General features: G+C 28.8%; 1 protein-coding gene across 1 annotated transcript in view; it reads right to left on the bottom strand.

Annotated features, from left to right (window-relative positions):
• Positions 1-21,489, bottom strand: part of Snx6 (sorting nexin 6) — a 40,017-nt gene extending 18,528 nt beyond the window's left edge. Inside the window, 6 exon segments of the mRNA XM_067263751.1 lie at positions 3,736-3,834; positions 4,046-4,172; positions 4,452-4,573; positions 6,264-6,374; positions 7,933-8,034; positions 21,247-21,489. Coding sequence (XP_067119852.1) covers positions 3,736-3,834; positions 4,046-4,172; positions 4,452-4,573; positions 6,264-6,374; positions 7,933-8,034; positions 21,247-21,306 — 621 coding nt within the window. The 5' untranslated portion in view covers positions 21,307-21,489.
• Positions 21,490-23,203: the final 1,714 nt, after the last annotated feature.

Genomic DNA, 23,203 nt, shown 5'->3' with positions numbered 1-23,203 from the left:
CAAAGATCTTTTATACGAGTTTTTCATCAGGATACCCCAGGCTCTGAAGCATATTGGACTAGTGCAGTGACATTATTTTTGGAAACACCATACTTATCCTAACCTAAAGGGATCTATCTATACATGGAGCCAATAGAGATGAGATGCCTGTTGAAAACTTGCCATCACTTAAAGTGATTCGACATGCCTCTGAAGCATCTGCATCACCACCATTACTTAACAGATCAAAATACAGTGTGGCCTTTTGAACCCAGCTCTCGTGTATAAATCTTACTACAGTAGAGAGTCGTTTATCCAAACACCGATTATCTGAACGCTTTCCAGTCGGACTGTGTCGTGCTGAATCGAACTTTTTTGATACTAGATTTACTTCTAAAGTATAATTTTTGTGTTTTTATATTTTTCATATATTTATTTTGTTTGTACAAAATAAAGAAATAATTTTTAATGATACAATAGCCTCGATTATTATTATAAAAATTTTCGTTAGGCTTAAAAATGACGAAAATTCAACACGAAGCAACACGCAACAGAGAAAAATTTCAACATTGGGCAGGTTAATATTTTTCGTACATAATCGGTTATCTGAAAAATCAATTATCTGAACAACCCCAGTCCCCAATTAATTCAGATAAACGACTCTCTACTGTATTTTGGTATACAGTCTGTGGAATTATGGCATGATTTGTAGTCTTCCATTTTTTGGTGCCCCATTGGCTATTCCATGCTTATAAATTTGAGCAAGTATAGTAACAAGAGAAGGCCTATCCATATAATAGTGCAATGCTCTTAATTCGTTCTAATTTGTGTGGGGTGTCATTACCCATAGAACAATGCATGTACACATGCTTTAAAGCTGCAGTTTTATAGCACATAGGATTGGAAGAGTTAGATGGTATAAAGGCAGGCTGATAAATGAGATGTTACTCTGACATTTGAAAGCTGAATAGCAATGTATATGTAGTGCACCCCTTATCTTACTAGATTGTTTTAAGTATCAGGCCATAACTGTTGTTGAAAACATTCAAAAACTCCCAGATGTTATGTTTGGCTTTCCAGATATTGAATGTCAAATATACCTAGTGTATAATAATGTGTCTGGTAAAAATCTCTCCAGGGTCTACTGCTTCAAAAAAAAATCAGAAAACCAACTCACTTAAATCACCAAAGAGAGGGCTATCCATGAGTACCTCATTTTTGGATGTAAACTCACTTGTGCTATACTTCCTTTTCTCCTTTGACAAGTGTGTAAGCTAAAAAATTTGTAATGCAAAAAATAGGGCTCAAGGCAAATAGGCAGGAACATGAATTCAAAATCAAGTACAGTAATGTGTTCCCTACCAGTTATCTTCAAACTGCATGATATTAAGCTAAGATCAATGGATTGGTTATTATATAGGTTGTCCTTTGAGGAAATGGATTCTCTTTATAAAGGAACATTGGGGATCTTGCTTTATCAATGAAAGGGCATAATTGCTGGCCAGGCTTGTGCTTCTTCACTAACAAATAACTCCATGGACACCCTGAGGCTAACTGCAGTAACATTAACATTGTTATTTATGAAGATTCGAAGGGACAAATGAAAAAGTGTGTTAAATGCAAAAATACATCAAATGTGGAAAAATTAAATTCAGTTTCTACTGTATTAAGATTAGTACAATGGACAGATTGCACTGCCTATCTTTAGAATAATAATTAATAACAGTAGTTAGTGTAAATATAGCCCATACAAACTAGCATTTAATTATTATAGAATATTCAGACTTTTACATGCTGTTGGGTATTATCTGTACAAAATTACAATGATAAACAGAAGTCCAAGAATAATATCATGGGAAAATGATAAATGTTACACATACAAATAGGCATAAGAATAAAATAGGAAGAACAGATGATACACTATGTGGTGATGAAAAATTACTCACATCAAATACCAAGATGATTGCAAAAAATGATTTTCCTGTTACCATTTCTTTTGAAACCAAGCATGACAAAACATTCATAATATATAATTGAGAAGTTTAACTGAGCTATAAAGCAAAATAGATAATTTTACCAGTAATAAATTTGAATTTGTTAAAAAAATTAACAAAACTTGATTTTAACATTTTATCAATGCATATTGTTAATAGTAAAATTTGGAAAAGCTATTAAAAATTTTGCATAGTTATCAAAGTATTATATTCTCTTAGAAAATACAATATAAAGCTAACTTAGCTTAGTAGTATGCTAAAATGATTGTATGCACATACAAGTTATATTTAAAATTTTATAATGTTCATAAACTAGTTGCGAGAACCTGGACTTGATGACAATTTTTGGGGGAAAAAATTACCATATTTTGAAAGTTAAATTGGTTCAGATCTCAGCAAAAAAAATTTTAATTTAATTACCAGAGGATGATCGCATCTTTCACCCCGGAGTCACTTCCTTTCCCAGATGGCACATCAAATGTGTCACTGGGAACTAACTACAAATATTCATCATTGGTTGAAAATATTAACATGGCTTAAAGAGGGCATCAAAATCAAGAAGGGGACCCCCTGAAATAAAAGGGTAGAATCGAAGACGAGAGTGTCATCAGGGTCTGAGAGTTCGCTGACCCACTTCCTTTTCATGTGAGAGAGTAGCGTAACTGTGCTCCATTGCCGATTCCTTTGACCACTGTTCCTGTCCATTGCTGCCATTCTCTGAACATTCAAACTTCTTGATCCAAGAACCCTGATAAGCAGACACAACAAACTCAAATTTCCTCAACGATCTACATTTCCATTCATCAAGTTATCAAGGTATTTAGCACCATGTGTAATGACGTAAGCTCTCTCTCTCGGCTAGGAATCTGCTAACCCAGTATTTGCTAGTATAAAGACTAATCAATTATGTTACGCTGTATCAGCCTTATCCAGTATGTTACACTACATAAGCCTTATCTGTTATATGACACTATATAAAAGCTATAACAGAACTTTCTGTTATCTTATATATAGATATGTAAATAGTTTACATAAATAAACAGGTATTATTTCTTTATGATTAAGTTGTGGTGTGCACGTCTTCCAGTCATCTCTCAGGCCATCTCCATCCTGGGCCCCAAGTGACTACAAATGAAATTAGCAGCCATCAAGGTTTCTGTGTCTACCCTAAAAGACATAGTTGTGTCAGTCCTGACATAGGCATCACGGATCCGGCGCTGACCCTTTGGTCACACAGTTCCTTTTGGAGAAGCATGATTGTTACTCTAAATTTGATCATTGTTCCAAAATGTCTCTGCTAAAAACTTGTTTATTTGCTCTACATGTAATGTCAAATCAAAATATTTATGCTTCAGTTTTACTTCAGATAATTCAAGGTTTGCTTGATGCTGTTATCCATCTATCCATATAATTCATTAAATTATTGAAAAATTAATTCAAACTTTTTACTTAAGATGGTTTTACAACTTAATTTTCAACCTAGTGCCAAGACATTCCGTAATATTTTAAACATGTATATATCTGTCGTAATCATATTTTTGTATCCAGTTTGTTTTTTGCAATTTTACAGGAAGGGTTTAAATTTCTTAACTGCATCAAGAAATTCACAAAACTAAATTTGAATCCTGTTTGAAACATACAGATTTATATACATTCTTAGCATTTTGTAATCCATGTAATAAAAAGCTAATGTATTTTGCATTGCTTACTAGAAATTATTTTTGATTTATTCTTTAATTCTTTGCAAATAATGTATACTTACTTTTTGTGTATTGGACAACAACAGATCATCTGCTGATTTGCTAATATTGCTAAAGAGTCCAGCTAACTTTTCTTTTTTGTTCTTTCCACGAACACACAACTAAAATGATATTTTCAGTTACAAATAAAAAGATAGAAGTAATAAGTTGCTTATTTTAGTAATTTATAAATTATTAGTAATGTATAATAATAATAAATTACATATGTTTTTTAACCAATACAAAAAATTCCATGAATCTAAAAACTAGAGAGACTTCACATACAATTCCAAACTAAAATATCTAGCAATTTTTTTCTAATATTACATATACTTACATCTTGATATATTCAAGAAATACTTTAAAATTATGGTCATGTCGGAACATTGGATGAATAGCTAATCTTTGAAGAAACACCTCATGCATTGCAACTGTTTTCTTGAAAGTAGCCAAATACTCTCTTGAAAATAAAAAGTATGGAATTAATGTAAAATACATTGTAATTAAGAATTTGAAACACTTGTAACTGAAGATCAGTGAAATCTGATTGAAAACATTATTTCAATAAATTTGTAGCTGGATTTACCAAGGTTTAGTTTATTGGTTTATTTGGGTCTATCCAGTTTTTCCACCTCCTTGAATACATTGTGGTATTATTTAAAACAAAAATTGCATAAAATTATTTGTGTGTAGTAACATTAGGTAATATAAAGCAAAAAAACAAACTAGAACTACTCACGCTTCCAATTCTTGTTTCATTTTACTAAATTCTTCTTTTGTCATATTTCCTTCCCCTTCTCCAAGTTTTTGAAGTTTCTCTCTTGATGCATCAAAATCAGGTCTTGGTGGGGCAGGAGGTATCTAAATTATTTAAAAATCAACTAAGTTACAATTGATTCATTGGAAATTTTTCGATGAAAAAATTTAATAATTGTATACTTGCTTGGGTCCAAAAAAATACTTATTTTTGAAACTGAATTATTAAATTTAAAAATATGACTTAAGCCAAATTTGAAAATTAAGAATTAAAAAATTATCATTTTCAGTTATCATTTAATAACATTTTATTGACTTAGTTTTTACAAGATTTCATAAATTTACAAAAGGAACATATGTATTTTGTACCTAAATACAGTAGAGCATCAATTATCTGACCCCCGATTAACCAACTTATCGGTTAACCAACCGCATTCTGGTCGGCAAATTCAAATGTCCGCTAGTGATGTGGCACTACAATATTTGGTTATGGTCTTGGCTACTTTAATATTATTTTTGTTAAATTTTTGCATGTTTTAGCTGGCAGCACTGGCGCGACCATGACAGGGAGGCTAGTATTTAAACCAGGCCTAATAGACTATACTAATAATGTATTTTTTCACACTTTTCAGTTATCCGACTTTTCAGTTAACCGACCAACCCCAGTCCCCAATTAAGTCGGATAATCGATGCTCTACTGTATATGCATTACCATTTGCATTAAGTTATAGGCCTTGCCTGCCCCCTTTTTATACCTAACATAACCTACATTGATCTGATGGGAAATCCTAAGTTTGGACTCATCCAAAAACAGAATACCACATGTCAATGCTATGCTACAGTTTACGTACTATTTAGTACAGAAGCTGTTGTATATGCATTTTACTCATCAGTATTGGCTTTTTATGTACTGTACATTAGTCTTAAATCCAATTTGCAAGGCAACGTCAACAATTTGTAAACTCACTTATGTTTGTCTGCTCTTCCAACTTTATGTATTTACAAGAATGTCAATGGAGGACTTTGATTTGTATTAGCTTGCATCTAAAGCACAATGAAGCACATATTGGACTATCTTATCCAAGGGGGTCTAAGTTCATTATTAAAACGTTTATACAGATTATACAGATTTCTTTAAATGCACTATACAATAATTTTTTGAATAATTAAATTTTTATTAATAAAAATTTGCCTAAACAATATGCCAGATTATCTAGTGGAATATAGTAAAGCTAATAACTAATTAGATGGAATCAATTTGGAGGGAGAGAGTTATGCTGTCATTTCTTGATAAATTTAGTAATTAGAGTCTTAAATACAGGAAATTGATTTTTATCTAATTAATTATTAGCCTTAATATAGCCTAATAGATAATCTGGCAGATCATTTGATAATATGAATGATTTGCCAAATTAAGATGTTATAGAATATTAAGGTATTAATCTTCTTAATAGCTACTTTTGAATTTCCTATGAATCTGAAGGACTTAGTGAACTTTGTTAAACTATGGTATGAGATTTTATTAAACCAAAATGTACATTTTAGTCCTATAACCCTTCATCAGTTGGTTTTATCTCAAGTATTCTTGTCTTTTCCAAATTGTACTAGAAATTAAATTTTTACAATTGGTATTTTCAAATTCATAGCAAATTCAAAAATAGCTATTAAGAAGATTAATTAAAAAATAGGACAAATAGCAAATAATTACAATGTATATATCTGTAGTAGTAGTATAGTAGTTTATCATATATATTATATATTAGTTGTATATAAAATAAAATTTTAAAAAACTTACAATAAAGCCTGCATATATTTCACTTTCTTCTAAACAGTCATGCAACCAAATAAATTCTTCATGCTGCCTCACAACTGAAAAATCATGCTTTGCAAACTCTGTCAATGTTGTCTGAAAAAAATTTAACGAATTATTAATTTTCTAAGTTTGAATGAGATACACAAGTATCATTTATATATTACATGCTAATATAAAAATTTATTGAAAGTTTAAATAATTAAAATTATACAATCCTATTTTTTTTTCAATATAGAATAAATTTACATCTTTCCTATCCATTTTTTATTTTCTATATATATATATATATATATATATTCTGTATTGATTATACATTTTACATTAATCTAAAATTATATTTCTTCTAAACATTGAAATTTAAAAAAACTTTCATCTAAGCATATGCTTTAAGATTTATATACAGTAATACCTCGACTTACGTGAATCCAGAGTTACGCAATTTTCAAATTTTGTCGATTCATCTTTTGTTTGAGCACCACGCAACACTTGATTACTCACTCCCCCCACACTATTGTTCAGCTTACATATTCAGATGTGTCACGTGGAATCGACATAAATAACACAAAATAAATTTTAGCTATTTCTGTTTGTTATATCTATGGAGACTTGAGTCTCTACTATGTCATCCAAACAAAGTAGAACTGATTCTTCTGCATCAGACAAGAAAAGAAATACTTTATCTTTGGAATGTAAAGTTAACATTATTAAAGACTTCGATACATAAATGAAAATTTGTGAATTGGCAAAGAAGTCTGATCTACGGGAATCGACAGTCAGAACAACTATTCTCGAAGCTGTGAAAAATGCTCAATCTTTAAATTTAAGCATCATTCTTAAATGTCACGGTATTATCGCTGAGATGGAAACAATTTTAAGATTATGGTGTGATAATCAAGTAAATGTGAAAAATTCTCCTGTTGATCAGAACACAGTGTGCTCTCAAGCTAAGCTGATTTTTGAAAGATTGAAAGAGGCTGCTGGAGAGGTGGCTAAAAGATGAAAAGTTGAAAAATCTTTGAGCCATCAGACGAATGTTAGATTTTATGAAGCCTTCTACATCAAAATAACTTCAGTTTACGATTTTAATAATATAATTTGTTATACATATGTATTATCTAAGATTTTATTAAACATTTTTTTCTAAACTATTGTTTTCTTAAGTCACCGGCCCCAATTAAAAATAATTTGTATGTATTTATATGCGAAATTATACCCCAATTTATGCGAATTCAACTTACGTGGTTATCACTTGGTCCCACCTATCGTGTAAGTTCGGGTATTTCTGTATTTGTATAATAATATTTTGTTATAATTAATTTATGACGTATCATCATATAGGTGAAGTTATCAACTAACAATTTATCATTCAATATTGAAAATTTGGTAGTTGTTTACACAGCAAATATTTATATGCTGACTAACTATTTTGAACACAAGTTTTATTAGTAAACTTCCTCTTGAGATTTACTTTATTTCATAGAAACTAGTTAATTGATATACTTTTTAGTGGTCCTTTATGTTTAACAAATCTATGGACAAAAAATAAAATGACTTTCATAGATAATCCAAATAAAAAACAACATTTTACTATAATATAAAAGCATATATTTAATATGTTTAAAAAAAGAGAAAAATGTTTTAAATCTCTTACCTTCGTATGGACAGTAAATTTAACTTTATCTCTTTCACTTAATGCATCAGATATATCAACAATAAGTGATTGGTCGGTTAGATCAACAGTATCAGATCGAACCTGAAATTGACAAGAAAAAAAAATTTAAATCCACTTAGAGTAAATAATTTAAAAAAACTTTACTAGTAAGATTTGGTAAGAATTAATTTCATTGTAAATGTTATTATACTGCACCTTGTATAATAATTGGTAAAAATCAAAATCACAGTATATATCATATCAAAAGACTGTTTACTGTCATAGGAAAGGAGACAATATGTTTAATATTGATCATTGTATATTTGACATTTATTAAGGGATCAAATGTCCACTGTTCATTTATGAAAATTTATGACAAATTTTAGTCAAAGTATAAAATATAAAATTTAACTTCTCTTTTTAAAACTTTTACTTCTAAAATTAAAAAATTCTTACCTTACAAAAAGTTTTAATATTTGAACAGCCATAATCTTTTGAGTTCATGTTTACATATTTCTTCAAATACATACAGACTAAGCTCTGACAGAATCTCTGACAAAATTAACTTGTACTTTTGTAGACTCCAAAACAAAATTTCATGTTTTGAGTCACAGGAAAAAAAAATGTAGATTAAAGCAGTGGTTACACTTTGCATTTGTAAGCACTACAGGCAACTGCAACAACTATTCCTATCAACTGGCAAACCCCTTCCAAATACTGTACAAGTGCAAATCACAACTAAAAAAGAGAGCTTGTTCTCACACAGATTTCAATAAACAAATATCTATGAACATGCAAAGTTGGTCATTGTGACTATTTAAAATGGAAGCAAATTGGAATACTGGTTGTAATCACAATTGGAAATTGGAGTTGTAATCACAATTTATAGAATTAATCCATAATTACAAATGCCTCTAGGAATTTCTCCTTTAAAATTAGACTCTCTCTTTACCCAAATAATGAAAAAGATGAATCTATATAGTTCATTTTCCTAATTATACAATGATGTTGGCTGTAACCTACAGTGTTAATTGTTATTAGAATTTTGATTCAATTTTTAATTGTACTATAGTTGCATCAAGTCTATGACCACTAATTTGCTCATGCAACTTTAGCTGTTACATTTAAAGTTGTCTGTCATGACTAAAAATTGCAAAATGTGCTTACTACTAAAGAAAAATGTTTGGTAAGGAAGAAAGAATGGGGAAAAAGAGAGATTATTAAATAAAGAGAACTTAAATTGCTTGTTATGTATGGTATCAGGTTTCACTCATTTCTCATGCAAAGTATAGATTAAGGATTAGTTTCTTTTTAACAAAAATTTATTTAAGAAAAAGCTGATTATATACAGTGTCAATTCTCTTAAAATTCTTTTAAAAAAAATTCAAATATTCAGTAGCAATCTTAAAATGAAAATATTAAGAAACACCTTTTTCCCCTAAATCTTAGTTGCTTGTTGTTCTCTACTATGTGTATTTTCTTAGCACAATGCTGCCACTGAGAACATTCCTGTGCGATATGTTCTCAATGGCAACATTGTGCTAAGAAAATTCAATATTCCTAAATGGAAAAAAGTGTAAATGTTTATTATTATTAACTAGTAATATAGCATTTAAAGTATGAAAGAAATTTATTCAAATAAGCAAATTAAAATTGTACTTTTTAGCAAAAATTGTAACTTTTTAAATTTTGTTTATTTAGTAACAATGAATAAAAATAGTGAAAAGTAATTTTTTTTTACTATTTCTTAGAGTTACTTTTGAAATTTTTTTGCAAAAAAGTTAAACTCCATTAAGTAATAGTGAAATGAGTTGTGTTGAAGTGTAGAAAGGCATAAAAGTTACTCTATGTTTAAGGTGAATAAAAATTTTTAATGTTTTGCAAATTGAACAGAAGAGTATGACACTACAGCCCTGGTTTCAGGAGTCATGGAGTCGGAGTTGGGAGGAATTTCTAGCCAGAGGAGTCAAAGCCAGGAAAAATGTGTTGACTGACATTTTAAATTTAATTTAGTTTTTTTTTTATTTAAATGAAAATTTATTTTATATTTAATAATTTTTTAAGATGGTTTTTATTTTGTCATAATTCATTTATTTTAAATACAAAATGCAACAATTTAATTTATTAAATTGTTGCATATGTATCAATAGTTTTCTTTATAGTATTTGTGTATAGTAGTTAAATTATTTTTACCCAACTGAATTTTATTATTATTGATTCATTCCTTTATTTACTGTACTATAAATAAGTACTCCATTTTTCTGAATGAGCCAGACTAATTGATCAGAGTATATATGTTTCTTTTTTGAACAAGGGGCTGAAGTAGCTAGATTGCACACTTTTTAGTTGGACTAACTTTTCTGGAAAGGTGAAATTGAAATGCAAAAGCTATAGAATAAAGATATGTAGATATAAAATTTTAATCACTCCCCTTTTCTCTCTCATGAAATATTTGTTAAAAATTAATTTTTTATACAAATAAATATTAATGTAAGTTAAATATTAAAAATACTAACGATATTTGTATTTGGGTATTTGAGTATTTGTATTTGGGTAAATGTTCGGGGCTCCTTTTAGAGTTTAGAGTAGGGTAACCCCCTATGAGTGCCTCTGCCCCCCTATGAAATGACTTATTTAATTTTGCCAGAGTCTGCCTACTAAATTATCAGGAGTCTGAGTCAAGTGTTTTTTTTACTGACACTGTAGCCCTGACTGAAACCAAAAATATCGGCACTCTAAAGAAATTTCAGGTTACAAAAATATCCTATATAACTTAAAATATTCATTTAATTCTAAAAAAATTTGAGATTTAAAAGAAATATAAAAATATTTAGTAGTGGTATGAATTTAAATTTGAATGTATTATTTAAATTTAACAAATTTGCCAGTTGAATTATGTTATATAAACACAGGATTAATTTCCAAAAATTAAAAAATGTCAAAATCAGATAGATTTACAGAATTCAAACTAAAAGTTCTGATATTTTATTGAAAATTTATAAAATTTCACAAAGTTTTCGAATAAACTATTTGCTTGGATCTGAATCTTAATCCAACTCCATTAACATGCAAGTATATTGTCAAATTTACTGATTAATATAACTGGCAGTTTTTAGTAATTTTCAGTTTAGAAAAGGTATAAATTAGTGTATAAAAGTTAAAATTAAGTAGTTATTAATGAAATAAATTAACAACAGTTACTGAAGTTTATTAATTAGACAACAGTGATATGACAATGTCTAATTTTATAATTCTAGAAAGTATAAAAAGAAAAAATTTTGCTTTTCTGTTAACAGGATGCCAGCCGATACACAGCCATGAATAAGATTCAGGCGCTGAATCAGGAGTTTTGCATCACTCCCAGAATTGTTGACCCTGTGCAAAATATTTGTCTCTAAAGATCAGTTTTTATCATGTATCAGTATACTTCCTATTCTGCATGCTTCACATGTAGAAGTGCACTTCCATGTGAGCAATAATGAGCACTGAAGCACCTGGGTGGGGTGAACACCCTTAAAACAATATAACATCCAAATACTCCACAGTCAAGTGGGCTACTTGAAGCTGGCACAATTGAATGGGCTAAATAGTTAAATATGATAGTCTTAGCAGAGCAATGCAGATGGCAGCATCTGCCTATCGAATTAAAGTTATAACTGGCATCCATTAACAGAAAAGAACCAAAAAACTTTACATGTGAAGCAGTTAAAACCACTTGATTTTGCATTTTTCAAAAAAATTCATGTATTTTCCAAATCTTTCAAGTGAATTAAAAATCAATGACAAGACTTAAAAAGATCATACAATTACACATCTAGAAATCAAATTAAAGAATCCTCAAAAGCTAGAACTTTCTTATATTAATTGAAGAACAAAAGATCCCTTCTTTACATCTTCCAGAAAAAATTTTATCGTAACATGTTTTTGGCCTCGTTTAGGGGCCTGCTTCAGGTTTCATTGTATTAAACAGGAAACAGGATCATTTCCAAACTTGAACAGTCTACTGTTTTATAGATAGAATGTTTTTGTTTGCTATCAAAAATGATAGAATAAAGATCTAGAAACATTAGGACTACATTACTGTATATATTAACATTATCTAGAAATCCTGTAGAGTCATTTATCCAAAAGCCGATCAACCAAAACGTCGGTTAACCGAAAGCATTCTAGTCGGACTGTGTCGTGCTGAATCGAACATTTTTGATACTAGATTAACTTCCAAAATATAATTTTTTATATTTTTAATATATTTATTTTGTTTAAAAATTATTTCTTTAATTTGTACAATGATACAATAGCCACGATTATTATTTTTAAAAATTTATGTTAGGCTTAACATTGACAAAAATTCAACGCGAAGCGACACGCAACGGAGAAAAATTTCAACATGGGATAGGTTAATATATATTTTTTCATACATAATTGGTTATCCGAAAAATAAGTTATCCGAACAACCCCAGTCCCCAATTGATTCAGATAAACAATGCTCTAGTGTATTTCAAATTTTGAAAAGATTATTATAAGCATTAAGAAATGTAAATTAAATTCCTGAACAATTTAAAATCTATAGCAAGTGATAAAATTAGACATCTAACAACAAGTACTTTCAACATTTTGAAATGTTTAAAGTACTTATTTGTAATAAAATTGTATACTAAACATTTTTAAACACTGAATGACCTGGTTTATCCTTAGGGTAAGTCCTGTGGCAGTGTCCAGCGACCATGGGCATGAACATGCTACCTAGCAGAGCAGACAGAGAATGTGCTTTGTGTAACAGTGTTTAGCCTGCAGTGACCACCAGATGTTGCTTTTAAATGCATGTTCAGGAAGCAACTATTAAGCAAGTTTTATTGACATTTCCACTGCTTCCGAAGAAAAGCTGGATTGTCTTTTATTTCACGATAAAAATGGTGAAATTCAAACCGATGACACTTCTAACAAATATCATATCGTGCTTGTAAGAAGTTTCAGTAATACAATCTAGAAAACTATTTTCCATTGTAAGCATTTGACGAAGTCGTCTTGTCACCATTTTGTAAACACGTGTCTACTCTGGACAGATATCACTCGCAAGCTGGAAGCACATACAAAGATTCTTTCCACCCATGGTCACTGCCACATAGGATGTAGCCTTAATCTAAGTTTAGCATTGTTAGAGAACACATTTTTTATAGACATTTTCCTAATATGATTGAAATAAATAACAAATTTTAATTTCTAAAAGAAAAATGTATGTACAAAACTCAATACATACTATTAAAAAAATTAATTATTATTTGAACAATTTTTATTATATATACCACACAAGTTATTTATATAAAAAGTTTTGTGAACTTATAATTTAAAATTATCTAAATCATATATCTTAAGAAAAAACTTGATTAATTTTAAAAGTTTTTTTTAAGTCTAGTAAAGTAACTAGCAGATAATATACAAAACTAGAAAAAAAAAGCAGCTGTTACAGACACTCACTTAACTGCCATCATCATTTCAGCAAGAAATATCAATAAAAAGGAAATCCTATATTTGATGAGCCACTTGAGTTAAATTCTTACAATTAAAATGAACAGTTTATCTTAGTCCTTAAAATTTAACTGATAAAATCTTCTGAATGCACTTAAACTATTAATATTAATTATTTATAAAATGGCTTTTAAGAGACACAAACTAAAACCTTTCACAGTGTTCAATTATTATGCCTTTGTGTCCTTAATTATAGCTTAAATTTATTTTTGTATACTAAGTACATTTATTGATTAACAGGACTTATTATACTGGAAAATTATGGATGCAGATATTTAGTCTTACTGATCAGAAATAATATTTTTTATTTAGTTCACCTGTGAACATACATAAAAAATTTATTTCTGATCAGTAAGACTAAATATCTGCATCCATAATTTTCCAGTATAATAAGTCCTGTTAATCGATAAATGTACTTAGTATACAAAAATAAATTTAAACCTTTCACAGTGTTTTATACGATAGAGAACCAACTAACCTGAAGAAGGTCTTGGTGGAGGCCAAAAACATTAGTTGGTTCTCTATCGTATACAACACTGTGGAAGGTTTTAGTCTGTCTCTGTGTTACGCACTACAGTGTTATTAGAAGAAGTCGTTTATTGAATTAATATTATATATAATGTGTGTGTGTGTATTAATTTAATTTGACTGTATATTAAAAAAATTAAAATAATTCAAAGCTAAAGGAATAACTTATGTTTAAATTCCAGCCTTAATAAAAATAAATAATTCAAATCATTAAGCAGTACACTACATACTTCACATAAACTAGTGGTTTTTTTTATAAAGCAAAAAGAATCAATAATAAACTTGACAGTAGAGATAACTAAAATTATATTAACTAATGTGATGCATCTTTCCAAAAAGCTGTTATCAAACTAAGATTTTGAAAAAAGTTAAGATTACTTTGATTTTGAAACAGCATAACTTTTTTTGCAATTTTAATTGTTATTAAAACTTGAAAAAAAATAAACAACTATTTCCTATAATAAATTGCCTATGGATGATTTGAATGAAGTATTTGAATTACCTCAATTAACTTCATAAATTTTGAGTTTCCAATATCAGTAATATTGAATGTCAATGATATTAGACCATGTCATTTTTCGAAATCAATACTGAAAATTGTAACAACAGTTGATTTGATAATATCAAACATCACTAATACTGATATTTAGGTCAATCAGTACAGTTTATCTCAATACAAATTAGAGATGATTATAAGAAGAAAATTTGTGGGGGGGCAATTATTACAGGAAATATGCATATTGTAAATTGCCTATACTTGCCATACACAAGAAAAAAATGCATTGATTTACACAACAATTAAACATAAGGAAACTATCAAGTCTTTGTGCTTCTAGTAGCAAGGAAAGTTAATCAGAAAAATATTTTATATTTTTATCACCACAGAGGGTGAAGAAGCCAAGCCAATGAATTTTACTTCAGAAGTAGACATGATTATACACTAAGAATTTAATTTCTTTTTCAAATAATTAAAAATTTATGTTTAATTAAGAATTAAGTTTATGCATGGCATGCACAAAGGAATTTTTCATATTTTATATTAATAATAAATACGAATTTAAAAATAAAAATTAGAAGTCTAATTTTCCTTTTTTGTAATAAACAAAATAGATGCATTATAATTTATACCATTGATCAAATTACACCAATTCAAATAATTTAGTATAGGTAGTCATTAAGAATAACAAACTTTTTTTTCATATTTTTATATTAAATAATGGGTACAATTGCAACAAAGAGTAGTATTTAAAACAATAGTAGTATATCAATTTAAAGTTATTTACTTATCAATTTTTAGTGTTTTGTGCTTTTTTTTACTACTGATTTTTATTCTTTTAAGCTGGGTTGTCAATGTCCTACTGGGATGTGTTATAAAACTTCAAACGTCATACTTTGACTATGTCAATATTTGGCCATCCTAATATAGTCCAAATTCAAAATTAAATTTTATTTCTATCCATTACAATAATTTTGATTTAAATAATTCAAATTGTGCTATTTCAAATGATGCTGTTCCTATTAAAACTATCAAATAGATAACTATATGAACAATGAAGGAATAACCTATTTTGTTTTCAATTACATAAAATTTGTTTAACTCACTAAGATATCAATGAAATGATAGTATATCAAGGTAATTGATGTCTTATGATAAAACAACTAGAATGTAGTGTTAGACCCATAAACAACAATTTCTATTACAAATTGTTAAGCTACTTTTTAATTTTTTTTTTACATAGAAATGAATTTCACACACACTCAATAAACTATTAAAAAAAGTCAATAAAAAAAAAAACATTTAAAAATTACTATATATATTTCAAATTAATTTTTTTAATATGTTTAATATTAAAGTAGCTCATATTTAACTTGTTTTTTTAGCCTGTAGAAATACCTACAGGTAAGAACAGTAATCCAATCCAATGCTTGCTTTATTTTATCACCTTTATCTCACTGATTTAGCAAGCAAGCATTTCAGGAATCCTGTTCCCTCTTCAGTGCAATTCATTTTTTCACAATGAGACATCTTTGCATTCTTTAAAAGTTTTTTGGGCCACCTTTTCTGCACTTTCATCAAGTGATAAAGTTCCCTAAGATTTTAGTTATAACATGCATGTAATAACTAAAAAATGAAAAGTATATACATAACACAAACTCAAATTATATACTTGTAATTTTACTTATTTGTGCTTGCATGACTGTGGTTGTAGAGGGTGCATCTGAAATGCACAATGGATGCAGTGTTGCTAACCTGTGTTACACTTTAAGCAACAGTAACATTTAACTTAAATAATTATATTTAAAATTTTTCTGTAAAATTTTTTCATATCCACATTAAAATAAACCAATGAAACAATTCTAACTGGTGTATTTTAATAAGAGCATTATTATTTATAATTTAAAAAATTTGCAATAAATCACCAATACTGTAAATAAAGGATTTAACCAAACACCTATTAATGTGTTTTTGAAATACTAACCATATCAGAACATTTTAACACTCTTTTGGTTAAAAACAATATTCTATTACAATAAAAACTCTATAAAAAAGCAAACAATTCTGCTAATTTATTATCTACAAGAAATATGTAAGATTAAAGGCAAAGTCAATTTGATCATTCTTATTACTCTTTTCTATATCTATAGTTACATCAGGATGTTATAAAATCATGTAATAGCATCCTAATAGAATTTTAGACATTTAACAATCTTAACTGGAATTTTTTCCAGATTAGGGAAGTTAATACATGGGATGCAATAAAAAAAGTTTAAGAACAATTTTAACGAGTTAAATTATTGTTAAATAAGAAATTATATATTCCCCATATTCCCATTTGAGAATAAAATTCTCCCATTAAAATATCAGGTTTTCCATTTATTTCAGTTGACTTAAGAAGTCTATTTTGAAGGAAACCCCCAATCAGATATGCACTAAAGATGCAGAAATCTTAATGGAAAAATTGTTGTTTTAGAAAATAAAATCGCCACAGATGGAAAAAAGTTATATTCAAAAGAAAAACGTAGAAATAAATACTGTTAAAGAGGCAATTGAAATATTTTGCTGAATTCTCTTATTTAATTAGGATAATTATTACAAATTTATTCTATGACAAAAACATCTTTAATTTTAAGAATAAAATTCAAAATTTAACAGAAAAGGTGTCTAATGACAGTTGTTTTCATGCAATTTAAAAGTTGAAAATATTTAAGTAAGATCAAATGGCAGTTTATAAACTATAACACAAGTATTGAAACAAAATTCAAATAACTAATCCTAATGTCATTAAATGCTTAATCATCCAGAACAACTGCCAATTTTTGTTTATTATTATTAGGTAAATTTCTGAAATTTTTACAAAATTATATTTGATAAAAATTTAAGCTATTCTTTAGATACACACTGTAACATAGTGTCTTTCATAACAAATTGTTTGTAACATAATCAAAAAGTTTAGTTGTTTGTGAAGTGATTTGTGTGTTATCTCAAACATTGAATTAACTTTTTAACGTTAAGATTTTGAAAAGAAATTTAAATACAAATTTTAAAAATCAAATCAATTATTAAGAATCTATGTAAAACAGCATAGTGTTAAAAATTTCATAATTACAAAATTACAAATTTTCACACTCGTTGAAAGAGGAGTAAACAAAACAGAAAAACTATTCGAAAGACCTTGTTTTAATCCCTCTTCAACTCTCACCTTGTACCAAATGACTTGGGTGGTGGATGATCTCGTGGTGATGCAAACTTTTTCCCAAAATATGTCAAAATTGAATTTGAAATTTAGTAGTAACTCCAAATTGCAGGTCAAATATTTAATGTGAGTAATTAAAAAGACTTAAATAAGGTAAAATTTGTAACAAGTTTTTTTAATCTGTATCAGAGAAACAATATTTTTTTCTCCTTATGTAGAATTTATTACTGTGATTATAAACAAATGTTTCAATTAATGGGAAATCTGTTGTTTATTTGATGATAATTTTTCTATCTGAGATTCATAATTAATGACCTTTAAGACTTTCCATGACAGCTTTAGGAGTCTGCTTTCATATAGAGATTTCGAAACTTTGCAAATGCTAATTATAAAAAACTATTTGATAAAGTATTTGATCTTTTATAAAACACTTAGATACGGGTATCTTAAAATCATCATGTGGGTCATGACCCACAGTTCTTGGCTTTGCCATTACTGGTCAAGCATAAGCATGGGTAAAATCTTCATTCTTCCATAAGTTTGACCTACATACTATCAAGACCCTTAGAACTATTTACATTCTAAGTAATTTGAAATACAGTAGAGCATCGATTATCTGACCCCCGATCAACCGTCACATCGGTTAACCGACCACGTTCTAGTTGGCAAACTCAAATGTCCGCTAGTGATGTGGCGCTACAATATTTGGCTATGTCTTGGCTACTTTAATATTATTTTTGTTAAATTTTTACATGTTTTAGCTGGCAACACTGGCTCGACCATGAAAGGAAGGCCAGCATTTAAACCAGGCTTGATTTTCTATTTTTTTTTCTTTAGTTTTGTATTTATTTTGTGCAAAATAAAGAAATAATTGTTAACGATACAATAGTGACTAACATTATTTTAAAAAAAAAATTGTTAGGCTTAACATTGATGAAAATGCAATGCGAAGTATGTTAGTAGCAATATACTAATTAAATGGGATATACTAATATACTATACTAATAATTTATTTTTTCATACTTCTTGATTATCCGTTTTTTCAGTTATCCGACCAACCCCAGTCCCCAACTGAGTCGGATAATCGATGCTCTACTGTATATCCATTTATCCATTAAATAAAAATCAACGCTATAAGTGATGTTTTTGAAAATTAATTATCCAAAGTATTCATTTCTTTACAAGTTAATAGCTTTAGCAGTGTGCGCAAACTCCTAATTGATTAACTCATAAATAATTAGTTTTATTAAAGCATTTAAAGCAGGAATTCTCTAAATATTGAAAAACTGGCTAAAAAATGCAAAATCAAAATTTCACTAAAATTAATCAGAAGTAAGCAAGCTAGACAAATAAGAAAATTAAATATTTATTTACTATTTTTAAAACACGTAAAGATTATTGTAATATAAGCAATAAAAGTTACATAAAGTTTTATGTACTGATTCAATCTCTAATCAAAACTCATGACTATAGAAAAGATGCCCACACCTGGTCTAGTACCTCCCATCCAAAGTAATCACAGATGCAGTTGGTTATGTTATTAGTCTGGTGTTATTGGAACACACTGATGACTGTCAGACCCTTGTACAACATTGTTATCAACTGTAACACTTATCAGCCAGAGCAATAAGTGCTAACTTCCTGGCTCAAATTTTACAATAATTTTTTCCCTATACAAAGTTAAATGCTCTGGCATCATTGCGTGAATTTTTTTAGACAAATCGCAGCAATTATGTTTCACAATAACAGAATTCAATACAATTTGATAGTAAAATTACATAAGTTTGAATAAATTCTTTAACAATGATACACTAGCAACATTGAGGCCAAAGTTTTAAACACGAAAACGTGTACGTCTGGTGTTCAGCGCTGCTTTCCTGCAAGCCTAGAAGTTTGACAATGGTGTTTGGAAAGTCAGTGGAATCATGCTCGACATTCCAAATGCAATACAGTTTGATATTATCGATTAATATCAAACTTCTAGGCTTACAGGAAAGCGGCGCTGAATGTCCAACACGTTTTTGCGTTTAAAACTTCAACCTCAACCTCGCTATTATCTTATTGAATTAATAACTTTATTAAACAGATTATGCAATGTTTAATTTGGTAATGTGTCATGTATACAAAATTTGTTTATTGATATTATAATCTTAAGTTTAATATTGATACAGTAAAATAATTTGACTTTCTAAAAATTGTATAGACTTAAAATTGTCTATATATATAGTTAAAATCCTAAAAAGAAAGTAAAGAAAATGTTTTACCAGTGGTTCATAGGACTTCTGCAAATACAACAAAAACTATAACCCAAACTTGATGGAACCAGGAATCTTTCAGATAAACCAGTAACTTGTTTGTGTTTTGGATACATTAAATACTGTGTGCATTTAAACTTTCACAAACAATAAATGCTATAATGCAATTACTATATTTGAAAGTAAATTAATTCACTCAAAATCTAATGTAAAATATATAACCTAGTTCTGCAGTGCTACAAATGACAGTACTTACCAGTTAATGAAGAGTTTTGTCTCTGTATACACTCATATACAGAGACAAAACTCTTACATATAATACTACACAGTCTAGTTTTTTTAAACCATTCAGATAAAAAGTACAGAAGAAATTTCATTTAAATGTATATGAAATGTTTTATATAAGTAATGTAATATTTGATCTTTATTTATGTGTTAATTATTACTATTCTTCATTATATTACAAAACATAAATAAAAAAAAAAAAGGTTAGGAAGTACTAAGTATTACTACTACTACTACTACAATTTTTGATAATCAAATCTTTTATAAAAATTATATTTAAAAAGACTATTTACATATTGAATTACTTTATTTTCAAGAAAAACAAATTCAAAATTCATTTTAATTTTATACATTGTGATATTTTGATTTTATATTTGATCTCTAAAACATTCACCGAAATTTTGAAAAAAAAAAAAAAAAGTTAAAAATACATACCAAATTTTGTTTCGATTATTTTGAAAGTTTATTTGTATTTCGGGAGAGTAAAATCATTCGTATTTAAAAATACAATTTGTATTTTATTAATTTCAACAATGTTCAACAAGGAACACACTCTTTAAATTAATAAATTCGATACGAGCAAGCACTTTTTTTTTTGTAGTTATAACGCTTAAACACTTCAAAAAATTAAAATTACAAAAGTAAATAACTGATAACATGTAAAATCAATTGTATAAAGAACCAAATGCAATGTCTGATAAATAATCAGTTTAAAATCTTGTTAAGTATTAAGAATGTGCCATTTTTTATGGATTGCTTCAAGTTTAATAGTAATTCGTGGTGTGAAATGGATAGATAATGTAACATGAATCGACCATATGCAATATGCAAAGGAAAATATGCATTTTAATCTTGTTTACTAGAACTTTTAATAAGAGCGAATCATCAACTATAAACAGTGAGAATTATACCCGATTTTTTTTCTATTTTTATAATATAATACACGTTAAAATATTAAGGTTATGATAATGCTTATTGTCACGACTTCTTATAGTTTAAAAATAAAAATATTTTTCCCATATTACCTTTGGGCATCCACCAGTCATTTTTGGAGAATCTTCCGAACCGTCTTGAAGAGTAAGCATAAACTCAAATTTTTCTATTATATACAGCAATATACTAGTTTGAAATTAAACGCATAAATCGATTAATATCAGATTATTGCAACTTATTTTTGTAAACGGGAAGTAATATACACCCCTCAAACGACATATAAACTCAGCCATGTCATTATATTACGTCATCATGTATCGATTCTTATTATTGGTCTGTTTTTAGAATCACTTTAGAAATCGAACAAATAATACTTCGCGACACATTTCCGTATCTAATAAGAATAGATGGCGTTACTAATTTCCGCTAATATCGGTATTTAAATTTTTAAGATAATTTCTATATATATATATTTTTTTAATGTTTATTTTATTTTATTAATAAAAAAAATAATCGGTTTTATTATAAAATTTAAATAAATTTTAAAAATATATATTTTTTTAATTAAAATTTTAATGCATTTTATTACGTTCACGCTATATTTCAAAATAATTAATATATACATTGCATATTATTATTTCCGAGAAATTTATTTTAATTACCTTTACTATTTATTATGGCTTTTATAATTTAGCAAGACTAAAGTATATTTAGTTATAAAAAAAAAAAAAACAATTAATGAACTGAATTTACAATTATTTATAATGTTTTTTTTAATTGTTATATATTCAAAAATAATTAATTTAATAAAATAATGTAAAAGATAAAAATTAATTCAAAAACAACTCTTAACACCTTAACCTCAAAACATCAGCGGCCGGATGGCCGAGCGGTCAAGGTTAGCAGCCTGCCGCCCTGGGGGACCCGGGATCGAATCCGGACGGGTCGAGAAATCCCCAGGAATTTTTCGGGGGTGGTCCGTCCGGATATGTCGGGCCCCGTCCCTCACCACCCGGCCGCCTCATTGTGGGCCTGGCCGAACCCATAATGGGCTTGCTATAAGAGGCCCTCTTAGTGCCCGCTGGGCGGAAAGAGTTACAAAAAAAAAAAAAAAACATCTTAAAACCGATGGAGTCAGATAAAATCTTTCTTTTTCTTATTTGTACTATATATGTTAGTACACGGAAAATTAATCTCCACTCTTTTCTGACGTACGGAGGCTAGAAATTTTACAGTACTCTAATTTGTTTACTTAAAAACAAATTCGAATGAAATTAAAAATTGTAAGGCAAACAGGTAAATCTTGAGAGAGAAAAAATTTTTTATTACTCATATTGTATTACCCCATATGCATTTCGCCGTAAACGGCCTCCTCGGTAGGGTTTTTTTCAAAAGAAACTTTGATGCAAGTCATACAACAGCAACAGAAACATCATCTACCAAACCCTACTGAGGAGGCCGTTTACGGCGAAATGCATATGGGGTAATACAATATGAGTAATAAAAAATTGTTTCTCTCTCAAGATTTACCTGTTTGCCTTACAATTTTTAATTTTAATTTTATTCGGATTTGTTTTTAAGTAAACAAATTAGAGTACTGTAAAATTTCTAGCCTCCGTACGTCAGAAAAGAGTGGAGATTAATTTTCCGTGTACTAACATATATAGTACAAATAAGAAAAAGGATAATTAATTTAATACACATCTACATTTTTTATAACTCTTTTCGCCCTGTGGGCACTAAGAGGGCCTCTTTTAGCAAGCCCATGTTTCGGCCAGGCCCACAATGGGGCGGCCGGGTAGTGAGGGACGGGGTCCGACATATTCGGACGGACCCGTATGGATTCGATCCCGAGTTCCCTAAAGCGATAGACTGCTCCACCTCGACCGCTCGGCCGTCCGGGGAAACTCTTCCTGCCTTGTAAACACTACTCCGTTTTAACTCTAATTATCATGGACTCGTCTGATTCCACAATAGAAGTAAGGTGGTGAGCGACAAGGCTTGACACATCCGGGACAGCACGTCCATAAAAAAGTCCTAGAGTTGCTC

Source organism: Centruroides vittatus, unplaced genomic scaffold (genome assembly GCF_030686945.1).
Source record: "Centruroides vittatus isolate TY-2023 unplaced genomic scaffold, ASM3068694v2 contig_18, whole genome shotgun sequence".
Taxonomy (NCBI): Eukaryota; Metazoa; Arthropoda; class Arachnida; order Scorpiones; family Buthidae; genus Centruroides; species Centruroides vittatus.
This window is presented reverse-complemented; position numbering and strand designations above follow the sequence as displayed.